The sequence below is a fragment of the Rhinolophus ferrumequinum genome, chromosome 27 (genome assembly GCF_004115265.2).
Source record: "Rhinolophus ferrumequinum isolate MPI-CBG mRhiFer1 chromosome 27, mRhiFer1_v1.p, whole genome shotgun sequence".
In the NCBI taxonomy this organism is placed as follows: domain Eukaryota; kingdom Metazoa; phylum Chordata; class Mammalia; order Chiroptera; family Rhinolophidae; genus Rhinolophus; species Rhinolophus ferrumequinum.
Genome location: NC_046310.1, coordinates 21136864 through 21157445, shown reverse-complemented (window position 1 = coordinate 21157445; position 20582 = coordinate 21136864). Strand labels below are relative to the sequence as shown.

The 20582-nt window shown below is 37.0% G+C and overlaps 1 protein-coding gene across 5 annotated transcripts in view; it reads left to right on the top strand.

Moving 5' to 3' along the window:
• RYR2 (ryanodine receptor 2) overlaps positions 1–20582 on the top strand; it is a 572172-nt gene that overhangs the window by 481184 nt on the left and 70406 nt on the right. For all 5 annotated transcript variants that reach the window (XM_033099500.1, XM_033099502.1, XM_033099501.1 and 2 more), the window contains 7 exons: positions 563–622; positions 3268–3402; positions 6991–7103; positions 9790–9886; positions 11468–11571; positions 13094–13145; positions 19342–19395. In XM_033099500.1, coding sequence (XP_032955391.1) covers positions 563–622; positions 3268–3402; positions 6991–7103; positions 9790–9886; positions 11468–11571; positions 13094–13145; positions 19342–19395 — 615 coding nt within the window. The remainder of the gene's footprint in view (positions 1–562; positions 623–3267; positions 3403–6990; positions 7104–9789; positions 9887–11467; positions 11572–13093; positions 13146–19341; positions 19396–20582) is intronic.

Sequence of the window (20582 nt, the reverse complement as noted above, 5' to 3'; positions counted from 1 at the left end):
CTACGCAGCTGATGATGCAGTTTTCAGAAAGTGGATATTAGGAATCCCATGTAAACAGAGGGCATGTTCTTTCCCCTCCGGATATCCCGAAGCGCCCGTCTGTATTTCCAGAGTTAGACATCCTAAAATGAGCAAATTGTGTGGAGGCTGTGCAGAGTTCTGTTGGCGTTTGTCTAATATTTGATTCTCAGGCCGTGCTTCTCATTCCTGAGAAGTGCTGTGTAAGTGCTAAAATTACTTTGTGGAGGTTTGTGGGAGTGCTGGTGACTTATTTCTAGTTGAGCTCAAGGCAACATGCTCTGGCACCCTTGTTATGAACTGGAAACTCGGTTCCATTGAGTCTTAAGGCACTTACTGTGTGGTGTTAAAGTAGGTAGTTATCTTATTTTTAAGTCACAGCAGTATCAAGAAATTAAAATTTGTGGCATGTAGTTAAATCCTATAAAGATACTTCTTCAGAAATGTGCTTTTATGAAGCAGGTGTGGATTGCATTATTTCTGTTGACTTGTAACAGGTGATGCTTTATAACATGTCTTTCACGTAACATTGATTTCTTGACAGAAAGACACCGAGGAAGAAGTACGAGATATAATCCGCAGTAATATTCATTTACAAGGCAAGGTAAGCCAAATGTCCTCCACAGCACAGTTAGAACCAATACAGTAGTTAATCTCTCTTCAGAATAGTACCCCAAATGCTACTGTAGCAATTAAGACAGTGAAAATACATTATTTTTATCAGTCATCGTCCTACTTGCAAATACTTTGAATTAAAGACTCATGATTACAAATGATGTGTTTTTAAAGTCGATCATCAGAGATTGACAAACTCTGAAAATACATGTCACCAGTTGAAGGAACATGGACATTTCCTTCGTGCTCGTATAAGGAGGACTTTTGGGACATCGAGACAGGTGTCTATAAGAATGTAATTATCACATTGGTTTGTACACCTGAAACTAATAATAATGAAAAAAAAAGAATTTGAAATTCTACATCTATATTGCTCAGGAATTAGATATGTATACTGTATTTAAGAGTCAGTACATACGAGGTATTGAGAATTGCTTTAATAGGAATAATTGAATGTACCTAGAAAAGCAAGTATACATTTAGAAGAAAACATGAATGGAAACCAAGATAACACCCACTTTTTAAAAGTGGCTTAAAAATTGCTAGAAGTAGTTTTTGTTAGTCCAGTAAGTAGACTGTTAATTTGGAAATTGTTTCATGCTAGGGGATAAATTATTCATTTGTTTATAGAACCTCTTATGTAATGTAGGAAGTCTAGCAGTTTATCGTTTTGACTCTGCCTGCTTGCTTCTATTCTGGTGTTCCTTTTGAGGAACTTTTTTTTTTTTTTTTTTTAATTATGAAGATGTCCAAAAATCAAGAAGTAGAGACTGCAGTATAATCTGTGCCTTTTTGGGTATTGAACCGCTTCTTCCCAAAGACCCAAACCCCATTCTTTTTCTTTTAACACTTCAGAATTAATATGACAAAGGCAAAACTTGCCTTTACAATATTCACAACACACAGATATTTATTTAGAGCAAATTTGATGTATACTTTGATATGTGCTCATATATTTAGTAGATTAATTCCTATTAGATAGAGCATGATCTCTTTCCAGATAGCAAAAAGATTTTGAGCATTTTAAAAAAATGTACATAAAGCCTACAGCTGAACCATGCATGGTGTTTGAGGACATCATGTTCCCGGAAAGGTCCTCAGGGTCCCCAGGGGAATCGAGGCCACATGTGGGAATCACGATCTAGGACCAGCACTGCTGAAGAGACAGGAAAAGTCCGTGCCTCTTGAGAAGGAGTTCCTGTCACTTTTAGGGAATGGTCCAATGAAAAAGGTTATCTTTGGATGAGCAAAAGGAAATTCCTTCGTTATATTCTAGAGGTTACTTGTAGAAATACTTTGGACATTTTGTGTTGTGTATTGGGCAGTTGGGAAGAAAGGAGAGCAGGAAAGGAAACACATTTGTAATTAATATTTCACTTCCAAATGAATGAGTTAACAAAGTGGTAGTGAATAGGTACTCTTTTTGACATTTCGTTCTATGGTTTCTTACGTTGGGGGTTAGGCACACATATTATGGGGACAGGTAGACTTGCAGAAAACAAAGTCTTTTGTTTCTAGCTTCGTCTTGAATACATTGTCTTGAAACTGTAGAAATGGAAATCCTGGAGACCTGGAGAGTAATGTTATATTAAAGAGAATAAAGATTGTACTTATTTTGCCAAATATAAGTTTGTATGCACATTAAAATTTAGAAGTACCAAACACAGTGTTCAGATGAAAAAAGTATCTGGAAGAAAAAGCACTTTTTGTTTTATCAAAGGACAAATTGCTGTCTATAAGGCATTCGGGGTACAAAGCGCTATCTCTGTGTCTCTAGATAAAAGTTATTTTTGACATTTCAGACTACACTTTCTCAGGCTAGGAGTTGTGAACATTTAGATATTGTCCATTTGCTTCTGCTTCATTGCACTCAGTCTCCCATTTTTCATGGAGATTTTAAATGAGAGAAAGATAGGGATTGCTTTGCCCGTTTCTAATGGCTGTCTATATTATTTATTTGAAGCAAAGTGCTCTATCCCCTGTAAAGATGCTTGTATTTGTCAGTTTCTATGATTTATTCTAACTTTTCTTGAAAACATAGAGAATTCAGCTATATCTTTCACACAGGAAATTTGATACTATTAAAAATAAAGTGTAGACTCCTTTATTATAAGAATATGATTTTAAAGCACTCCATTGATTTATATTAATCACTATTTTTGTTTCAGTGAAACGAGGTTGTATTGTAGAGTCTCTGTGTTTACAGATAAACGTGATCCTATATCACTGCCTGTGAAAGTAAATCCGTACATCTTTCAGGGTTTGACTGGGAGAGAACAGAAAGATAAAAGATTCTTTGCTTCCTTCCTTTCCCTGACCATCCCCAATTCATCCTTAAATCCTGTTGAAACTTTACTTGTTCAGGGAAATCTTTTCAACCACCGACAGGTATAAGTCTCCTGGTACCTTTTTTTTTCAGTAGCTCTCATCACTGTTGTAAATGTGTGTTTACTGTTTGTCTTCCCACTAGATGATAAATCTCATGAGTTCAAGGTCTTTCTCTGTCTTGATCTCTGCATGTTTTGATTCTGTGCTGTGCTCAGTACATAACTGTCCACCTACCCTTCGGAAGTAGGTCTTCCCCTCTTTACATCGTATACTTAGGTTTTCTGAACTTTTTCCTTTGCTCTGCAGTTGGAGGATCCTGCCATTAGATGGCAAATGGCTCTTTATAAAGACTTACCGAACAGGACTGAAGATAGTTCCGATCCTGAGAAGACGGTGGAAAGAGTATTGGATATAGCAAATGTGCTTTTCCATCTTGAACAGGTTAGATTTTGTGCTGATTCAATCATATCTGCTTTAACTGTGGAAACAACATTTTAAAAAGAGGATGTGTGTTAATTCATCAACTATAGGCCAAAAATATGTATTTGTTCAGCATAGTCATTATAAAAATATATATGACTAAGGAGTGCTTAGTATCTCATAAACACAATTTCCTAGCTTATAATTTTTGCAGCAATATATAAATAATGTATTTTGAGAGATCAAGGCCTTTGTTTTATTGTCTTTTTCAAAGTATTTCTAAAAGTGTAATTAGGATTATACACTTAATTTTAAATCATTATAACAAAAATTTCAGGAGTTAGAAGACCTGATTTTAAATGTTTTATGCTTGTATTATTTTTAATATTGCTACTCATAACGACATGTCTGAGATGCTATCTTTCACTGGTTTAATTCTTGAAATTTTTGGTCACTTGCTTAATCTTTCCTTTTGTTAAAATATTTTTGAGCTAATTTTCTCCAAGAGCAGCAATAAATTTCATTTAGAGAAGAACACTGATGTTAAAACCATGTGAGAATAGTGTTTTTATGTAATTTTTCAGCTGTATCCTATTTTAAACTATAGATCTCACTGTGTGTTTGATTTTCTTATTCATTACTTTTGCTCAAGAAATCCCAAACCAGTGATATTTGAGACTATCAGTCAGTGGGTTATATTTTAGTATAAGGGATCTTCTGGTTTAGGTAGTATATCTGCAAAACAGAGACATAGTCTGTATTTCTCACGAGGTCCATTCGGCAAAATATCACAGAGTGAGAGATTCACTGAGCCACAGAGGGAGCCAACAAGCCATCCGTCACTAGGCCTTCATGACAGCGCCCAACTGACATGGCATTTTACTGAACATAAAATAGTAAAATGCCCTGTGTCATCTCAGGAACTTTGTCACCTAAAAGTTCTTCAAAATGTATTACCATAGCAGTAATAGACATCTTTCTTTGATTCCTATTTTGTATTACCTGGTGATCTTCCATTCCTGCCCTGGCCAGTTAAATTTAACACCAATGTCATACAGTTTGTCACTATACTTGATGAGGTAAAACTAGGATATTCTGGCACCATATGGCTCTCAACATTAGGTAGCACCATAATATTAGTAATATAATGTAATGTAATATAGGGAACTCAGCATTTCCCTATTTCCATAATATTTTCATGAAAAAAATACAAATTATTATCAATTAGAAAATGACAGGATTTGAGGTAATAAAATTTTAAGTGATACATAGCATAGAGTCATAGAGTTGTGTTTCCAGACTTATATACATGTTTAAGAAGATTATTCAGTGTTCATTAAGTGGCTACTGGAAGACTATTTCTGGCAAAATTATCATAATTTTTCATTCCTCTTGGCTTTCATGCACATATCTGGATCTGCTTGGATGAATTTGAAATACATTAATTGAAGCTTATTGAAATCTGATTGTGTTCTACAATATCCATTTATTATATATTCATGAATTTATCCCAACCATAATGAATGATGTCACTTGTGAGCAGTGGATTCATTTCTCTAAAGAGCCCGTTCATTCATGAACATTTTTGGAGCACACTTCTGCATGGCAGGTTTGCACTTAGCAGGCCTTAGGACTGAATAATAGGGCCCGTTGACTCAAATTGCCCATGCTCCAGTACAGAATGTGGATACATAAATAGATAAATATGTAATGAAATCGCTGTGCTGGGATATAAAATGTGAAGAGAAGATAAAAGGACGCAAATGGAATCTAGTTGTCAAGTAGAGAATCCCTGTGCAAATCTTAGAAGAAGTAGTCATTATTTAGGAAAAAGTAAGGGAATCGGATTTTACTTTAGACAAAATGTTCTTCAAATATTAAGGATATAAACAAAAAGGAATCTATTATCAAAGAATAGAGAAGAGTGGAAGATATTTGTGAGTAGAATTCATGCCTTTAATACTTCTACTCAAATGTTAACTTGTAACTGAGTTGTAGGTCAATTTGCAAAGAATATTTTCACTAGCTAAACTCAATGCCAAAACAGTGCGTGTACAGGAAATACTTAATTTGTCTCAAATATCAGTGACCTTTGCCAATGTATAGTTTGCATTGTATATCTGGTAATTTTTCTCACGAGAGTAAGTGTCTCTTTGGAATTTCCTAATATTCCAAATCTCTAGCCGAGCTAACAGGTCTAGGCATTCAGACAGTTATAAGACACACATTGGAGTTCACCTTTGGATTGCAGATCTTACTTGATTTATAGGAAAACTCACTATTTAAGGTCTTCCCTTGTGTAATAAAATTCTCCACCAAATGGTAAGCTTCATAATCGCAGGGACCTTTCCTACCATGTTCACCACTGTGTATTTTCAATGCCTCGGCATTTAATTATGTTTGTTGACTGTCACCCACGTTGATCAGAGTGCCATTTAAACTATCACAAAAACTACCATTTCCAGTCTTGGATCTAAAAATGGAATTTTACATTGAAATATGTTGGGTCTAGTCAAACAGTACTATCCTTGATTCTGTTTCCACCACAGTGCTAAATCTCCACAATGTTTTATTTTGCTTAACACAGTCATTGAGAAGAAATGGATAAATGTCCAAACATGTTTATTGATCCTATGGAGGGAAGAGGGTCACAGACAAGCACTTTCAAATTACACAACTTGCTATGTTAAAATTTCTAAACCACTGTCGTCCAAACATTCTTAATGTTTTCTTCAGGCATTAGTACATTCATATTTTGACCCTTTACTGCAAAGGATAATAAATTTAATTTTTTTTTTTAGCTAATGTGACATTTTTATTTCTTCCAGAGATCTACATGTATGCGCTGGAAATATTACAGTAGGGGAAGTACAGTGTTCAATTGCCTAGAGATTACTAATTAATGTAGAGTGACATGTTGGGACTTTTTTCTCTAATACTTATAATTTATCTGTTTTTCCTCTTGGAGTTCTAAACACCATTAGCTAAATACATAGCTTGCTTGCATCATTTACTGCAGCTTTTAAATTCTCATTTGTCCCTATCTAACAAAATAGTTATATATGTTAACATGTTTGCAAAATTAAATCGTGTTACTCACTCCTAATAATGTGTTCATGAAGCCTGGTCATCTTCTCTCCATCCTGTTATATTAAGAAACAGCAGAATTTTCATTAGAATTATCTTTAATCACCTCTATGCGTGTTTATTGCTGTAACTCTTATAATAAAATCAGTTAAAATGGATACATAAATAAAAATAGGTTATTTCTTTGCATAGGCAGAAAAATAACCAAATTCTGAGAAAGATGCAAAATGATTTTTTTATAGAATGGCTTTATATTTCTTTGATTTCAGAGATGACACAGCTTCTAAAGTACACACTACTGGGAAATACTGTATTTTTACTAAGAAAAAATAGGTAACATTTAAAACTATTTCAAATTTAGCATTGGGTAACTCTTAGGACGTGGACTCTTCCGTAATTCTAAGGTAGCTTTGGAATTTTAGTTTCAAAAATGTTTACCTATAAGGCGTAGTTCTTTAGTACTGTAGTTTTGAGGCTAGTTTGGGGTTTCCGTATTTATTTCTTTGTGTCGTCCTACCCCAGGTGGAGCATCCCCAGAGATCTAAAAAGGCCGTGTGGCACAAGCTGCTCTCTAAGCAGAGGAAAAGGGCTGTGGTAGCCTGCTTCCGGATGGCTCCTTTATATAACCTGCCAAGGTGAGAATTTTTTTAAATGTTTATGGTAAAGTTATTTTTTCCCTAATAAGTGACAGGAGTCTGGCATCTACCTAGTGTGAGTACGATAGTCCCAGAGAAGGATAGAAGAGATGTAGTGGCTCTTCCGTATAATACTTTGTTTTTCTTCGGTGGATCTTCTCAGAGAACTGTGGTCTATAATGTAATTGTTAAATGACGTAACTATGGAGGAAGACCGGCTCAGAGGTGTGAGGCAGGCAGGTAGAATACTTAGGAACTCAGGCTTTGGAGTCAGACTGCCTTGACTGGAGCCCTGGCGTCGCAGCTTCTGGCTGTATGACATTCGTCAAGTTCCTCACCTGACTTCATTCCAGTTTTCTCTCTGTTCCATGATTAGATTTGCATCACAGAGTTGTTCAAATTATTTAAGGGGTCGAGATCTGCAGAGTTCTTAGAATTGTGCTTGTCACCATAAATTGTAATTGTATGTTTCTGTGATTGTTAGCTTTTGGGAAAATAGCTGCTACCCAACTAACTCATGGGCATGAAGTGAATACATGTGACAGTTCCACCAACCTTCTGTCTGAGATAGAGTAGGCGTATTTGTTCACGGAGAAGTAACCTGTGCATTCAGGTTACTCGGTGGCCCAGGGAGCCATTTGAGCCTTCTTGCTGTTCTCCTACGAAACTGTTCTTTCCTTCTCTGAGCTTTGTGTAAGTGATACCATCCCCGTGGCTGGTGAACAGGACTCAGTTACAGCAGCTTCCTGTAGTGTCGGGCCACTTGTCTGTCGGAGTCAGACTTTGCGATCCTTTACAGTTATGTTCAAGTTTTTGTCCTCCGCTCCTAGACTGCTGATGTCACTAAGTGTTTGAATGAATGAATGACATAAGGCAGGGAATACAAAAGCAAAACAGCAAAATGTCTCACCTTTCCTTTTCACCAAGACCACTGGCTTCTTGGCCGTCTCGTTGCACTGAGTCTGAACCACACGCATTTCCTCCTTAAACTGTGTGCTCCTTCTCCTTCTAAATTCTCTGACTCAATTTACTCAAACGGAACATTAACCTCGAGTTCAGATTCTCACACTGCTTTTCTGGTTACTCCTACGCGGTTGTTCTCTGAGTCTCATGACATTTTCTTTGAACTGTTTTGCACTGCCACGCTTCCCTTCACGGCCATGTCCTCCTTTCACTTCTTACAGCCTTGTATTAGGTCGATCGCTGCAGATTCTGAGCTGGTTTCTACGATGTCTCAGTCGAGTGTTCCACTCACTCTGATATGCCATTTTCAAAATTGTATCCCTTATTCTAGTGGTTCTCAAACCTGGTGCTTTCAGGAAACACACTTAAATACACACAAGAAATAGCCAACCCTCAACCTGTTGGATGAGGATTTCTGGGAGGGCCTGGCATGTGTATTGTTTGAACACCACACAGGCAATTCTGATGTACCAGTGATGCTGACCCTTTCCTCATCATGCCTGTCTCGTGTACAAGAGTTTGTGGTGGCTTCTAGCAGTTCCAGCTGCATTGTTACTTCCTCTCCCCAGTTTTCAAGGCCCTTCCTAAACCTGACTATTTGTCTCATGACTCCTTAGCCTGCCTTTGGTGGCGTTAAGCTCAGCATCCCCTCCTGCAAAGGTACCGTCTCATTTTAGCACTTCTGATATTCTCTTATGATTCCCTTATTTTATTTTTTCTTATATCTTTTTTTTTCCATTTTTTTCTTATATTGGCATCTTATCCACATCGCTCATCAGCTTCGTGAGGAGTTTACTGATCTTCTGGTCTTCATTGGTCTTCTTTGATTTCATAGGCAACCATGTACCATTGGTATTCCACTCTGTTTTGTAATCCTCGGGGCCAGTATCTGTGTTAACTCAAACATGGAATAAGTGTCATAAGGTGTTACAATGTTTATCTAGAGTCATTTTGTCCTAATAGCTAGCTACCCCGTTTCCCCGAAAATAAGACCTAGCTGGACAACCAGCTCTAATGCATTATTTAGAGCAAAAATTAATATAAGACCCAGTATTATATTTTATTATATTATATATTATATTATATTATATTACATTGTATTATATTATATTATACCCGGTCTTATATTATAGTAAAATATGACTGGGTCTTATATTAGTTTTTGCTCCAAAAGACGCATTAGAGCTGATTGTCTGGCTAGATCTTATTTTCAGGGAAACACAGTACCTTGAATGAGCATCTAGTTGGTGTGCTTTATATTCTGTATCTCAGTTTAAGTCTCACAAGATTGAAGTGTATATAAGGTTACCCTAGTTTTATAAACGGGAAAAACGAAAGTTGGCAAAGTTAGATAATGTGACCAGTGTCATGAAGCTTAGAAGTAGCTCAGCCAGGATTTAAGTCCAAGTCAGAGGGTGGTCTGAGAAACCTTGTTCTCTCCTCTACAATGGCTGCCTCTCCGATCGAGTAGGAGGTTTAGTGGGGTGGCCAGTTAGTTCAGTTGATTAGAGTGTGGTGCGGCTAACACCAAGGTTGCCGGTTCAATCCCTGCATGGGCCACTGTGAGCTGCACACTCCTTAAAAAAAAAAAAAAAAAAATGGGAGGTTTATTTATATTTCAGTTTTTAGTTCACAGAAATCCAGTGATAAAGCACTACTGTGTACCTTTTTAATTTATTTTAAAAAACCGACACTTGTGTTTGAACTTGTGCTTATCTTTTAGGCATCGGGCCGTCAATCTCTTTCTTCAGGGATATGAAAAGTCCTGGATTGAAACAGAAGAACATTACTTTGAAGATAAACTGATAGAAGATTTAGCAGTATGTTTTTAACGGGGCTTATAAGATGAAAGCGAATTTGGGTTTGGTGGCATAACGGTGTGAGCGGTTACCGTGTCACATTAAAGAGAAAATGTCACTGCAGTATGTTGGTCTCAGGGACTCTGTTCTCCATTGTTACTGCATCCAGCGTTTAGGGCAGGATTCGCTCTTCTTATTTCAAAGAGATCTCTTCAACATCAAGCAATTCAGAATTGAAGAAGAATTATACAAGTTTCTTATTAACTAAACTTTGACTGTTATTCTTTTAAATTCATCTTCAAAGCACCTTTACACACCTCAGAGCCAGGATAGAACTATAAAAGCTGAACCATAAAGAAGTTACGCATCAAAAATAAGTTGAAGATTAACAAAAGCAAATGAAAAGTAGCTGGGTTTTAAAAATATGCAGAGCAGAGAACATTGACTGGACACAAGTCACATAAATGTAGTAGAAAGCAAGGAGAATTTTCGTCAGCCACACTGATGAGGGGGCAACCAGGAGCGTAGTCATAATTGTTTATTAGCCGCAGACTGGCTTAAAAGTCTGACAAAAGCCACCTTCTCAGGGAGATGTGCAAGCATCCCATTCCACAGGATTTTGTGGACTAGTTAGAGGCTCATGATTCCCAATTTAAAGACCTCTTGTCTAAAAGTTAATTTTTTTTAACTCATAAATTATCAGGGAATAAAAGGGAAAAAAAAAAACTAATTCAGTTCATGAAAGCTTCATCCTGATCACCTCAAGATATTTTAAATGAATTCAATTTGTCTTTATAACCAAAGCAACTTGTAGACTACAGGATGTCTTGTAGAAATTTAACCAGGTCCTGCAACATTGAACCTGAAAGCCAGGAGAAGAGTAAAAAAAAAAAAAAAAGTGAATGAGTAAGTCAGTGAAGATATAAAATTCATTGTCATTCAACAAAAAGTCAAGATTGATTAATTGCACAATCAGTAAAAAATGCTTAATACTTTTCCTCATGGTGAGGAAAGTGCAAACTTATTTTTTAAGTCTTATAAGTAACTGGAAAAAAAAAGTGCAAATTGTTCAAGCATTAACCCATTTAGCATTCTTTGACTATCATTGTGTAGGCTAAGAAAATATTTCATTGCTAATCAGTTTGAACTGCTGTGTGAACTAAATTTTTACGCTTGGAGTGTTTTAGCATTTTGTTGCAAATCTGTGTCAATTGAGCCTTCTCTAAAGCTGAAATCTATGTTGCAAATACACTTTCAGTTAGTTGTGAATCTGCTTATAAAAATAGCATTCAGAATTGTTAAATGATTTAAGACCTTCTTGCCCAACAGTGTTTTTGGTGCAATGAATAAATACCTTTTTTTAAGCTGCATAGCTTTGCATTGGTAATGTAACACAGATAGACAGACACGCTCACACAGACACACACACACACACACACACACACACACACAAGCACACACACACACTCACACACTCACACACTGTCACACTGCAGAGAAGGGTTTTGCTTTTATTTGTTGTTCCTAGCCCTCATATTGCTCCTAGATTTGAGTGACCTTGTCATTGAATTGTGAAATTTTATAAATGAAACTGTTTTGTAGAAACCTGGAGCAGAACCTACAGAGGAAGATGAAGGCACTAAGAGAGTGGATCCTCTGCACCAGCTGATCCTTCTGTTTAGTCGAACGGCCTTAACGGAGAAATGGTATGGTTGGAAGGGCCATGTCAGACATAGGGAGGACAAATACAGGAACCTGTTTCTGAGAGTCTGTGTGTCATGTGTTCATGTTTCAGGTTCATCTTGTTAGAAGAGAGAGAGTCGTTCAGCGAAAGGACTAGTCTGGCACCGCAACTAGGGACCAACATTCATTCAGTTTCAAGCTTTAATATCTACTCTAGTTTTTCATAACTTTGTAATTAGCTGATTGAGTTGATTCTGAATCTTCTTATAAAAGGATTTTTTCTCTTTATCACACACAGCCTTTATAAATTAAAGAGCTCAAAGGAAATTCCAGTACCACCAAATGTATGGACCTACAATTTACCTAAAATGTCCTGAGTACATTGTATTGCCATTGTGCAGTGGTGGGTCTTAGGAAGCCTTTAGGATGTGGGTAAGCCATTATCTCAGTGGGAAGTTTCTTTGAGGTCTATTTTAAGTTCATTCGCCATGTTTCTTGGCGCCTGCAGTCTTTTTCATAGGACTTCACCAAAGCCACAAAGGGCAAACCTCTATGGAGTTAATAAGGAAATGTACTGGGGCTGGGTAATCAAAATGTGCTCTGCTTCTGCTCCCTGCAGGGGGCCCTGCATAGACGGGCTCCTAGACAGACGCTGTGGAGTTTATACAACCATCATCCCCCTCCCTGCCACTGAAAGAGAGCCTGCTTTGCTGCAGGCCTCAGTCTCATTCTCTTTAGAAGCTAGGAGAGGATTTAATTATCAGGCTTTACCCACAAGACTTCTCAGAGTCCTGAAAGGTCGTTTGGCCTCTATGCATCCTGTAATAATGTGCGTTTCTCCCTCTTAGCCTACGAGATCCATCCTTCTCTCACCATTTCTCTCTCTCTCATTATTCCCTACCTAACAAAATCATCTCACCCCTAAGCATAGAGCAACTCTCTGTCTGGCATTGGCAGGTAATGAGGTATTTCGCACAAGTGAATTTTTCTGATGGCTGAAGTTTAAAACTGCTAAAATAACTTGGCAAAAATTAGCTATTTCTGATGAAGACTTTTTTCATGAATTAATGGTTTCCGTACCATTAAAGCATAATGAACATATTTAAACTTTTCTTACATTTTAAAAATCATTATGATGATTTTATAGCATAATTTGGGGAGTCTTTCCATCAAACGTCAAATATCACTTCTGCTGTCAAAAGCCCCTACCTCATTTAAATTTGCTTGTTTCAACTTCTGTAGTTTCAAGAAAATTAAAGTTATTGCCTTTGTTTGTAAATCAATAGACCATTTATTTTGTGAGACGTAGAACGAACCACTTCTGAAAGGTAAGGTGGGGCAGCTCTTTAGGAGGTCTGATATCTTTACTTTGTGACTCTATAATATTTTGAATGGTTACTTTGCCTAATTTTTGTGTTCATTTCACTTAAAAAGGGTGTAATGGTTAAAAAATAAAGATTATTTTATACAGTGATGGTAATTTTGCATATGACTAGCTTTCTGCTTAAAATGATGTTTTGTTTTTTTCTTTCTTGTTTTCCATAGCAAACTAGAGGAAGATTATTTATACATGGCCTATGCAGATATTATGGCAAAGGTAAATAAACATCTGTCTTAATGTTTAATTTTAATAAAGGAAAATCATTTCCATCTGACAAAGAATATCTATATTTCTGGATTAAAATAAAACACTGTTACACCTTAGAAACCTAAGCTTTCCATTTGTTGCTTTAATCTTTCTTCTAACTTCCTTGACAGGCAATCATTGTTTCCTCCTTGAACATTTTATTTATGGGGAGCTCACTAACTTTCCAAACATCCATTCGTTCGACAAATATTCCCTGGGCATCAAGGTATTGGAGATAGCATGGTGAATAAGGAAGAAAGACCCATACCCTGTCTCCTTGGAATTAATTATCTGATGGAGAAGACACAATTTAAACAGATGATTATAAAACACTCTCACAACCGGAGGGTGAATGAGGGGATGAGTCTTAAAAGAGGAGCCATGGTATCTCTCAGGCTTCTGAGTTGGGCAGCTGGGTAGGTGACTGCCATGTGTTAAGATGGGGAGCTCCAGAATAACTGCAGGCCTGGTGTGAAGACGAAAGATAACAAATTAAGTTTTGGACATGTCAATTAAAGAAGTGTGTGACACAGCTAAGTGGAGATGCCACAAATATGATAAGATGTTTATGTCTGACATTCAGTATCTCTGGGAGGCTAATGAAAATAGCCCTGGGCTCCATCAGATTCCAAGGTCATTGCAGCCATAGACGTGGGTGGTCTTACCCAGGCAGGGAGAACAGCCTGAGAAGAGAAGAAGGCCTAGGACCGAGCCTCTACGGATATGGGTGGTTAAAAGATGGAGAGAAGAAGCCCATTTGAAAAAAAAAATAGGGAATCTTAGTGAGCATTGATCTAGTTGGAGTAAGTGTATAGTCAACAAAGGTGTGTTCCGAGGGGTTGCGCAGGTGAGGTCTGATTATGTGTTCATCACATGACCGTGGTCAGAACAGTTCAGAGGATGGTGGAGAGGGGCCGTTGGTGCCAGTGCCATGTTGTGGGGAAGTAAGTCACGTGTCAGGAGACGTGGCAGAGACATGACTGAGAAGATTGAGAAGGAGGAGGAAGAAGATGATGAATACCCTGATGGAATTGGGAGGTTGAAGGCGGATAATTTTGTTCATTTGCTATTTCTTTACTTTTTTCAAGAGAGAGATTTGAAGCTGCTTCTCTCCTGTGGGAAGGATGCAGTAGAATGGGCAGGGGACTAACCCGTGGAGCGAGGCCTTGCATTGGTGGGAGTGGGCAAACAGGACAGGTTACAGAGCGCAAGGCGAGTGTCATGGTTTTCCAGCATTATTTTAAACCGTAACCTGCAGTAAGAAATACATTTTACCAGCATATTTATAGAAACATAAAAATAGGGTCTTTAAAAAAAGATTGTCATGGAATCATACCATCCTATGAGCAGTATAGTCTGATATTTCCTATTTTACTTTAAAAAATGTGTGAGATCATCACTCACTAAATAGATTTCATGCCCAATTAATGGGTTGAAACCCGTAGTTTAAAAGACCCTGGGTTAAAAGAGAAAAGAGGAAGGATGTTTCCTCCTTGTGGAAATAGGCATGGAGTATTGCCCGGGAACTAAAGCGGGACGCAGCGCTGTAGAAAGCCTGGTTCAGGTGGTTGTCTGTGAATCTGCAGTTCCAGTCTTCCCGGCTGTGTGACTTTTCTCTAGCAGCAATCAGAAACCAAATGTGAATTCAGAGATGGCAGGAAGTTACGTTCATGGAGAGAACGATGTGTGCCAGACGGCTGTGGGTCAGAGGGGTTTTGTCTGTTGCTAGGAGTATGGCTGAGACCCTGAGTCTGGGATTCTCACTAGAATAAATAAGGAAATAAGGACAGAGGGAGCTGATATAAGGAAATAGTAAAGGAATCCTGTACTGTCATCCTCGGCAGTTGAAGAAGCCACGAGTAGTGGAACAAAAGGCAGAAGCTCCTGGTTTGAGAGTGGGGTGCTGCTGATCTTTACACCTCTTCCGTGTGATTGCAGCAGAATCTGTCTCCTCCTTTGTTTCGCTGTGTCCTAAAGCTGAATCTGACCTCTTTGGACAGACGGTCAAGTTTTTGATGAGGCTCACTTTCTCTCGAAGTCTCCCCCTTCATAATTAAATAATCTTATTCCTCACTTCAAGAGACTGTCTTCTTCCTTCACCATTGCAGGCCCTTTAGGAGGCATCCTTTACATCTTAAGTAGGTTTTTATTTACAGTCTTAATTGTTTTTTCAAGTATAGGAACACAGAATTAAGTTAATCATAGTTCTGAATTCATGATCTACTCATCATTCGTCCATTAGTTGGCCTCATTTTATTTAGTTGTTTCTAATAATGTAGAAATAAAACATTATTTTACGTTACATTATATTGTGGGAAATACCCATAAACACCACTCACAAGAAAACCTTGACCATAACTTACCTATAATCTTACGGTCCCCCATTAACTCATAGCCTATCTACCTCCACAAGGAAACCATCATCCTGAATCTTATGTTTAAGATCCCTTACTTTCCTTTTAGAAAGTTTTTATTTACTGTACTTATTTATTAATACATATGTTACCTATTTACATATATTACACGCATAAATCTATATTTTTTTATTTTAGTTTTTAACATTTCAAAGGGCAGTAGGCTGTATGTAATGTTCTGGTACTTACTTGTTTCACTTAATAGTTTTATAAGATTCATCCAGACTTTTGTGAATTACAAGTTATTAATTTTTGTCAATCAAATAGGTGTAAAATGGTATTTCATTGGGATCTTAATTTTCATTTCTCTTGGCTAGGTAATGTTTATATTTAAAAATCACTTCTCTTTGGTGGTTAGTCGGAAGCAAAAAGATAATGAACAGTTCTGTACTTCATCGTTATTATTATTATTGTTACTAATTATTACAGCATCTACTCTCAATCATGTATGTACTGTTCCTTGTTCTCTTGCTTTGGTTCTATCTTTCAAAATCATTTTAAATCTTAGTATTTTCCAAGCCACACTTTGTTCTAAGCCTTAAGGTAATATTCTTTTCTTTTTTCCCCTGCCTATCTTTCAAGCCCCCTGCTTCCATCATGTATGCCTCCTCTCCTACAAATCTTAGCACAGAATTTCCAGCGCATCCAGATTGGTTTGCTGTTGTCACCCCCTTTTGTCCTTATCATGGCCACTTATACTTGGCTGTCAGGTTGTCTCTTTACTACCTCTCATTCCTCCTGAACTGTCTAAGCTGTTTCATCCTAATGGAATGGTTTTACCAATTTGAACAAGATAGCCATGTGGAAGAATCTAGAATGCTACCATCATTAATTAAACACTCCAAGTTGTTTTTATTCTTTTGTGTTTCTGCGTAAGGAAACCTTTTCCTCTTCCTTCTCTGATTAACTTTTATCAAAAATTTTAAGATACACATCAAGTTAGGCTCATGGAGCCATTCTTTGTTGGTTAAAATTATAAAACGACAGAGTCACTTTCTTATGAAAGTTCCCTTGCCTCTTTCTTACCCATTAGCTCTTAGTCAGATTTAAATCCACACTAAAATTTCTGTTTTTGCTTCTTCCATCTTCTGAGGAGTCACACATTCAGAAAGGCAACGTAAGAGTGTATGAAATATACTTGTTTTGCAGAATGAAGTTTCCAGCAGATACTGGCCAGGTGAAGTTCTCTATCTACTGCTTTACGTATTCTCACTGCCAATTCTGAACTTTGATCTAGATACCCGAAGGGTCCGACGTACTCTCTGTTTTAGTTTCTCTCATTTTTTCTTCTAAATTCTCTATTCCATGCTTCTGCCTCTTCATGTATGATTTTATTCACTTTTTTTCCTTCCTGGCATGTGCTGTCACTCCTCGTTGCCTAGAATTTATCATTTCGGTCCAGAAAGCTAAATCCTCTGACCAGGATTTATAGAACTCCCTATTTACTTTGCATTACCATATATATTACATGGATGCACTTTGCTATTAAAAATGTATTTCCTATGCCTATAAGTCCTCTGTTTCTGTCCAGTATTTTAAAAAGTTATTAGAGATCTGCTATAGTTTCTCGAGGGCCCCAGCACGTCCTCATGCCAATCAGTAGAAGTTTCAAGGAGTTTATGGGTTTGATGAATCTTGTCAGATACATGTTTTTGTCACATAGATCAGGCTTAATAGGTTTAAAACACACACACACACACACACACACACGCATGCACACAGACACACAGTTTTTAATCTTATCAGAAGCAAAGCTCGCTAAATTTCCTTAGGAAGACCTTTTTTTTTTTTTTAAATTTAAAAATTTTATTTCAGCATAATTCTTTATAAACCATATTTGTCAGCTAGAGCTCTAAATTCCTTTATGCAAAAGCAAACGTGAATGTTATAGCTTAAAAGCATATGGTTATTGCTCAAAATGACAATTTTTTTTCTGAATATATTCATCTCAAACCTTGTTCCTCCCCAGTATTTCTGAAGGTAATGACATTTGCATAGGAGATAATGTATTTGAGAAAATTTAAAACTCTGTACCTTTAAGAGACATTTTATATTACTATTCTACTTTGCTTGAATAGTAACCACGCTGTTGCCGGATTAGACCACTATGTTTTCCAGTCCCCATTACTAATATGACGTTGGTCGTCTAAGGCGCAGATAAGCCCAATTTCTCTGTGTTCGACCTTAGATGTACAGTATGTAAGGAGGACCGCATATTTGCCTTCCAGATAGGTTGTACTCAAGTTCTCGTGGGTTCTTATTTTCAAAATGCTTGGCTAACTGATGACGTGTGAGCCAAGGTGACATTCGTGCACAGTGGGACAGTTCCTGCACTCCGAACGAATAATTAACACCTTTGTTTTCCTGGTGAAACATACTGTGTAACACCTGTCCCCATGGTGAAACGGTCCCAGGTCTGTGTCCCCTTTATTTTCTCTTTTGCAAACCATGTTCACATTGTTATTATTCTACCTGGAAGGGGTATGCCCAGTACATATTTGTTGAATGAACAAAAGAATGTGAGAAAGCTTGTAAAACTTGTCACTGAGTGTTTGGAAGGATAACATTTGTACCTTCCCTCCCATCCCATCTTTATCTCCATAGTCAAAGTACTGTGAATCACTGAATTAAAAGTGCTTTTTCCTGATTTGTAACATATTTAACTGCTTGCTTCTGTGTGCTTCATTAATACACCGAGTACTCACGAACCATAAGAAATCCTTGCAAGGACTGGACCAATCCAACTGAAGAGCGATAGGTTCCTTCCTACCGTAGTATTGGTTAATGATCAGCTTCCTGTGGTCATGTGATACTCCTAATTCTAAACCACAATCATAATAGCAGTTGAGATTTATTAAAAGCATATTATTTTTCAGACACTTGTTTCTAAATTACACAGAACTTCTATATATTAATTCATGTGATCCTCTCAAGACGTGGGTATTCTTTTTTCTTATTCCCATCTTACATATGAGGAAACAGGACCCAGAGAGGTGAAGGAACTTGCCTTCGCCGGAACAGCTAATGATTGGCAGCAGTAGGATTTGAACCAGGCACTGTGCATCCTGAGATCATGTTCCCAACCAGTGTCTTGCTCAGTCTCCTAAAAGAGTTTCAGCTGTGGGAATCAGATGAAAAATACATGTGTGGATTAGCACCGCTCCTATCTCATTTCTGGGAAAAATAACTTAGAATAATAGAATAGTCAGTTTTACAATTTTTCTACGAAAGAGTAATATTAGTAGCAGTTGTATTTTCACTTTTTTCCTTAGGGCCAAATAAAAAATGAACTCAAAAAGGGAGCACAAGATTCCCTCTAATTAATAGACACTGCTTTCTATTAATTTTAATCCATAGTTATTCCAAGTATCTGTATGAGTGAGTTGTAATGGCAGCATAAAGAGAAAATGATGTTTGTCTGTAAGGCTTACAATTTGGTTTGAATGAGGCAAATACATGAACAAGTAGTATGTGTAATATGATATTGCCCTCATAAACATGAGATATATAAAATTGGTAATTTAACATTTTAATTTTGTAAAAGCACAGTAAAATTTTCTTTCAGGTCATGAATTCATTGATAATGTCATCTAAACTTATTGCACCTAATATATTACATATATTTAAACAATGTCATTGATCAATTAATGCAAATGATTTGGTATCTAAGCTGAATTCTTTTGTACTGTCTGCCTAAACATATTCTAATCCTGTTGACCTTTTTTTTTTTTTTTAATTTTTCCCTGCATCAGAGTTGTCATGATGAGGAAGATGATGATGGTGAAGAAGAAGTGAAGAGTTTTGAAGTAAGATGGATCTTTCTAGATTTGTCTTTTCTAACTTGGAAGTATTGTTTCATACCTTCTAACTGACATTTATGTTTCTTGCTTCATGGCTTAACGCAGCTTATTGTGTCAAGGAACTGCATGTCAGAAGCTGGAGGGACAATCTGAGTCCTAACATTTGCTGAAGTTAAGACCAAGGGAGATAGAATAGTTAAATAATCAAGTGAACCCATATGTTCAGAATGAGTGCTCCTGAGAACCCTCAGAGATGAGATGGCTTCAAATTGTTCTCATCTCAGTGAATGTTGTGATCTGAAATTTCCAACAGACACGTGAGGAAAATATTGATGAACAACACGACATTGAGTTCTTAATTAAACCCATGGTTTGCTACTTTTTTTGTATTAAAGAAGTCAGAAAGATTTGACTTCTTGTGACTTCTGCCCAGTTAGGTCACTCATTCCATGTACATATGTAGATGGTGGCACATGCTGTGGTTTGCTTGCATGAAGTAGCATATATGCCTAGGACCATCTTTTATTTTATGATTATTTTCTCAAATGTTCTCAACTTTTAAATATCTGCATAATTTGAAATACTGCTCAATGTTGACTAGACACAAGGAAAGTAATTATTATTTCCCCCCTTTGCTTAGAATGTACTTTTGCTTTTTATGAGAAAAGTTAGGTGTTCTAATTACCACTCTCCTTATTTATTTATTTTTTCTGTTTTTGTTTTATTTTTATTTTAAACTTTTCAAAAAGAAATTAATTGGAAGGAAATAGAAGAGATTCTTTTTAATTTTGAAATTGTTCTATCGATGTACATGTCTGGCCTTTGAGCTCCAAGTCTGGAAATATATTAAGATCCAACAGTAGTTCTTTAATTAAAGTGGACGTGCAGAAAGGTGGAGGTGAGGACTGGACATAGATAGTTAGTGCCTTTTTCAGGAAGAATTTGATGTGAGCATTTCCGCTGTATTGAGTCAGTGGTAAAAAATACAAAAACAAACTCATTCAAGAATAACCCATGACTGCTGCTGGCTGAGAAAAATTCCCTAAGGTTAATTTCTTATACGGCACTATCATCTTTTCTAATGTATGTGTAGTCTGTTCTCAAGTCCATCTTTATTATAAGAAACTAAGGTAAATTAGAATGGGCTGTGAGCAGCAAATGACATTATTTTTCTGAAGCGCAACCACTTGTGG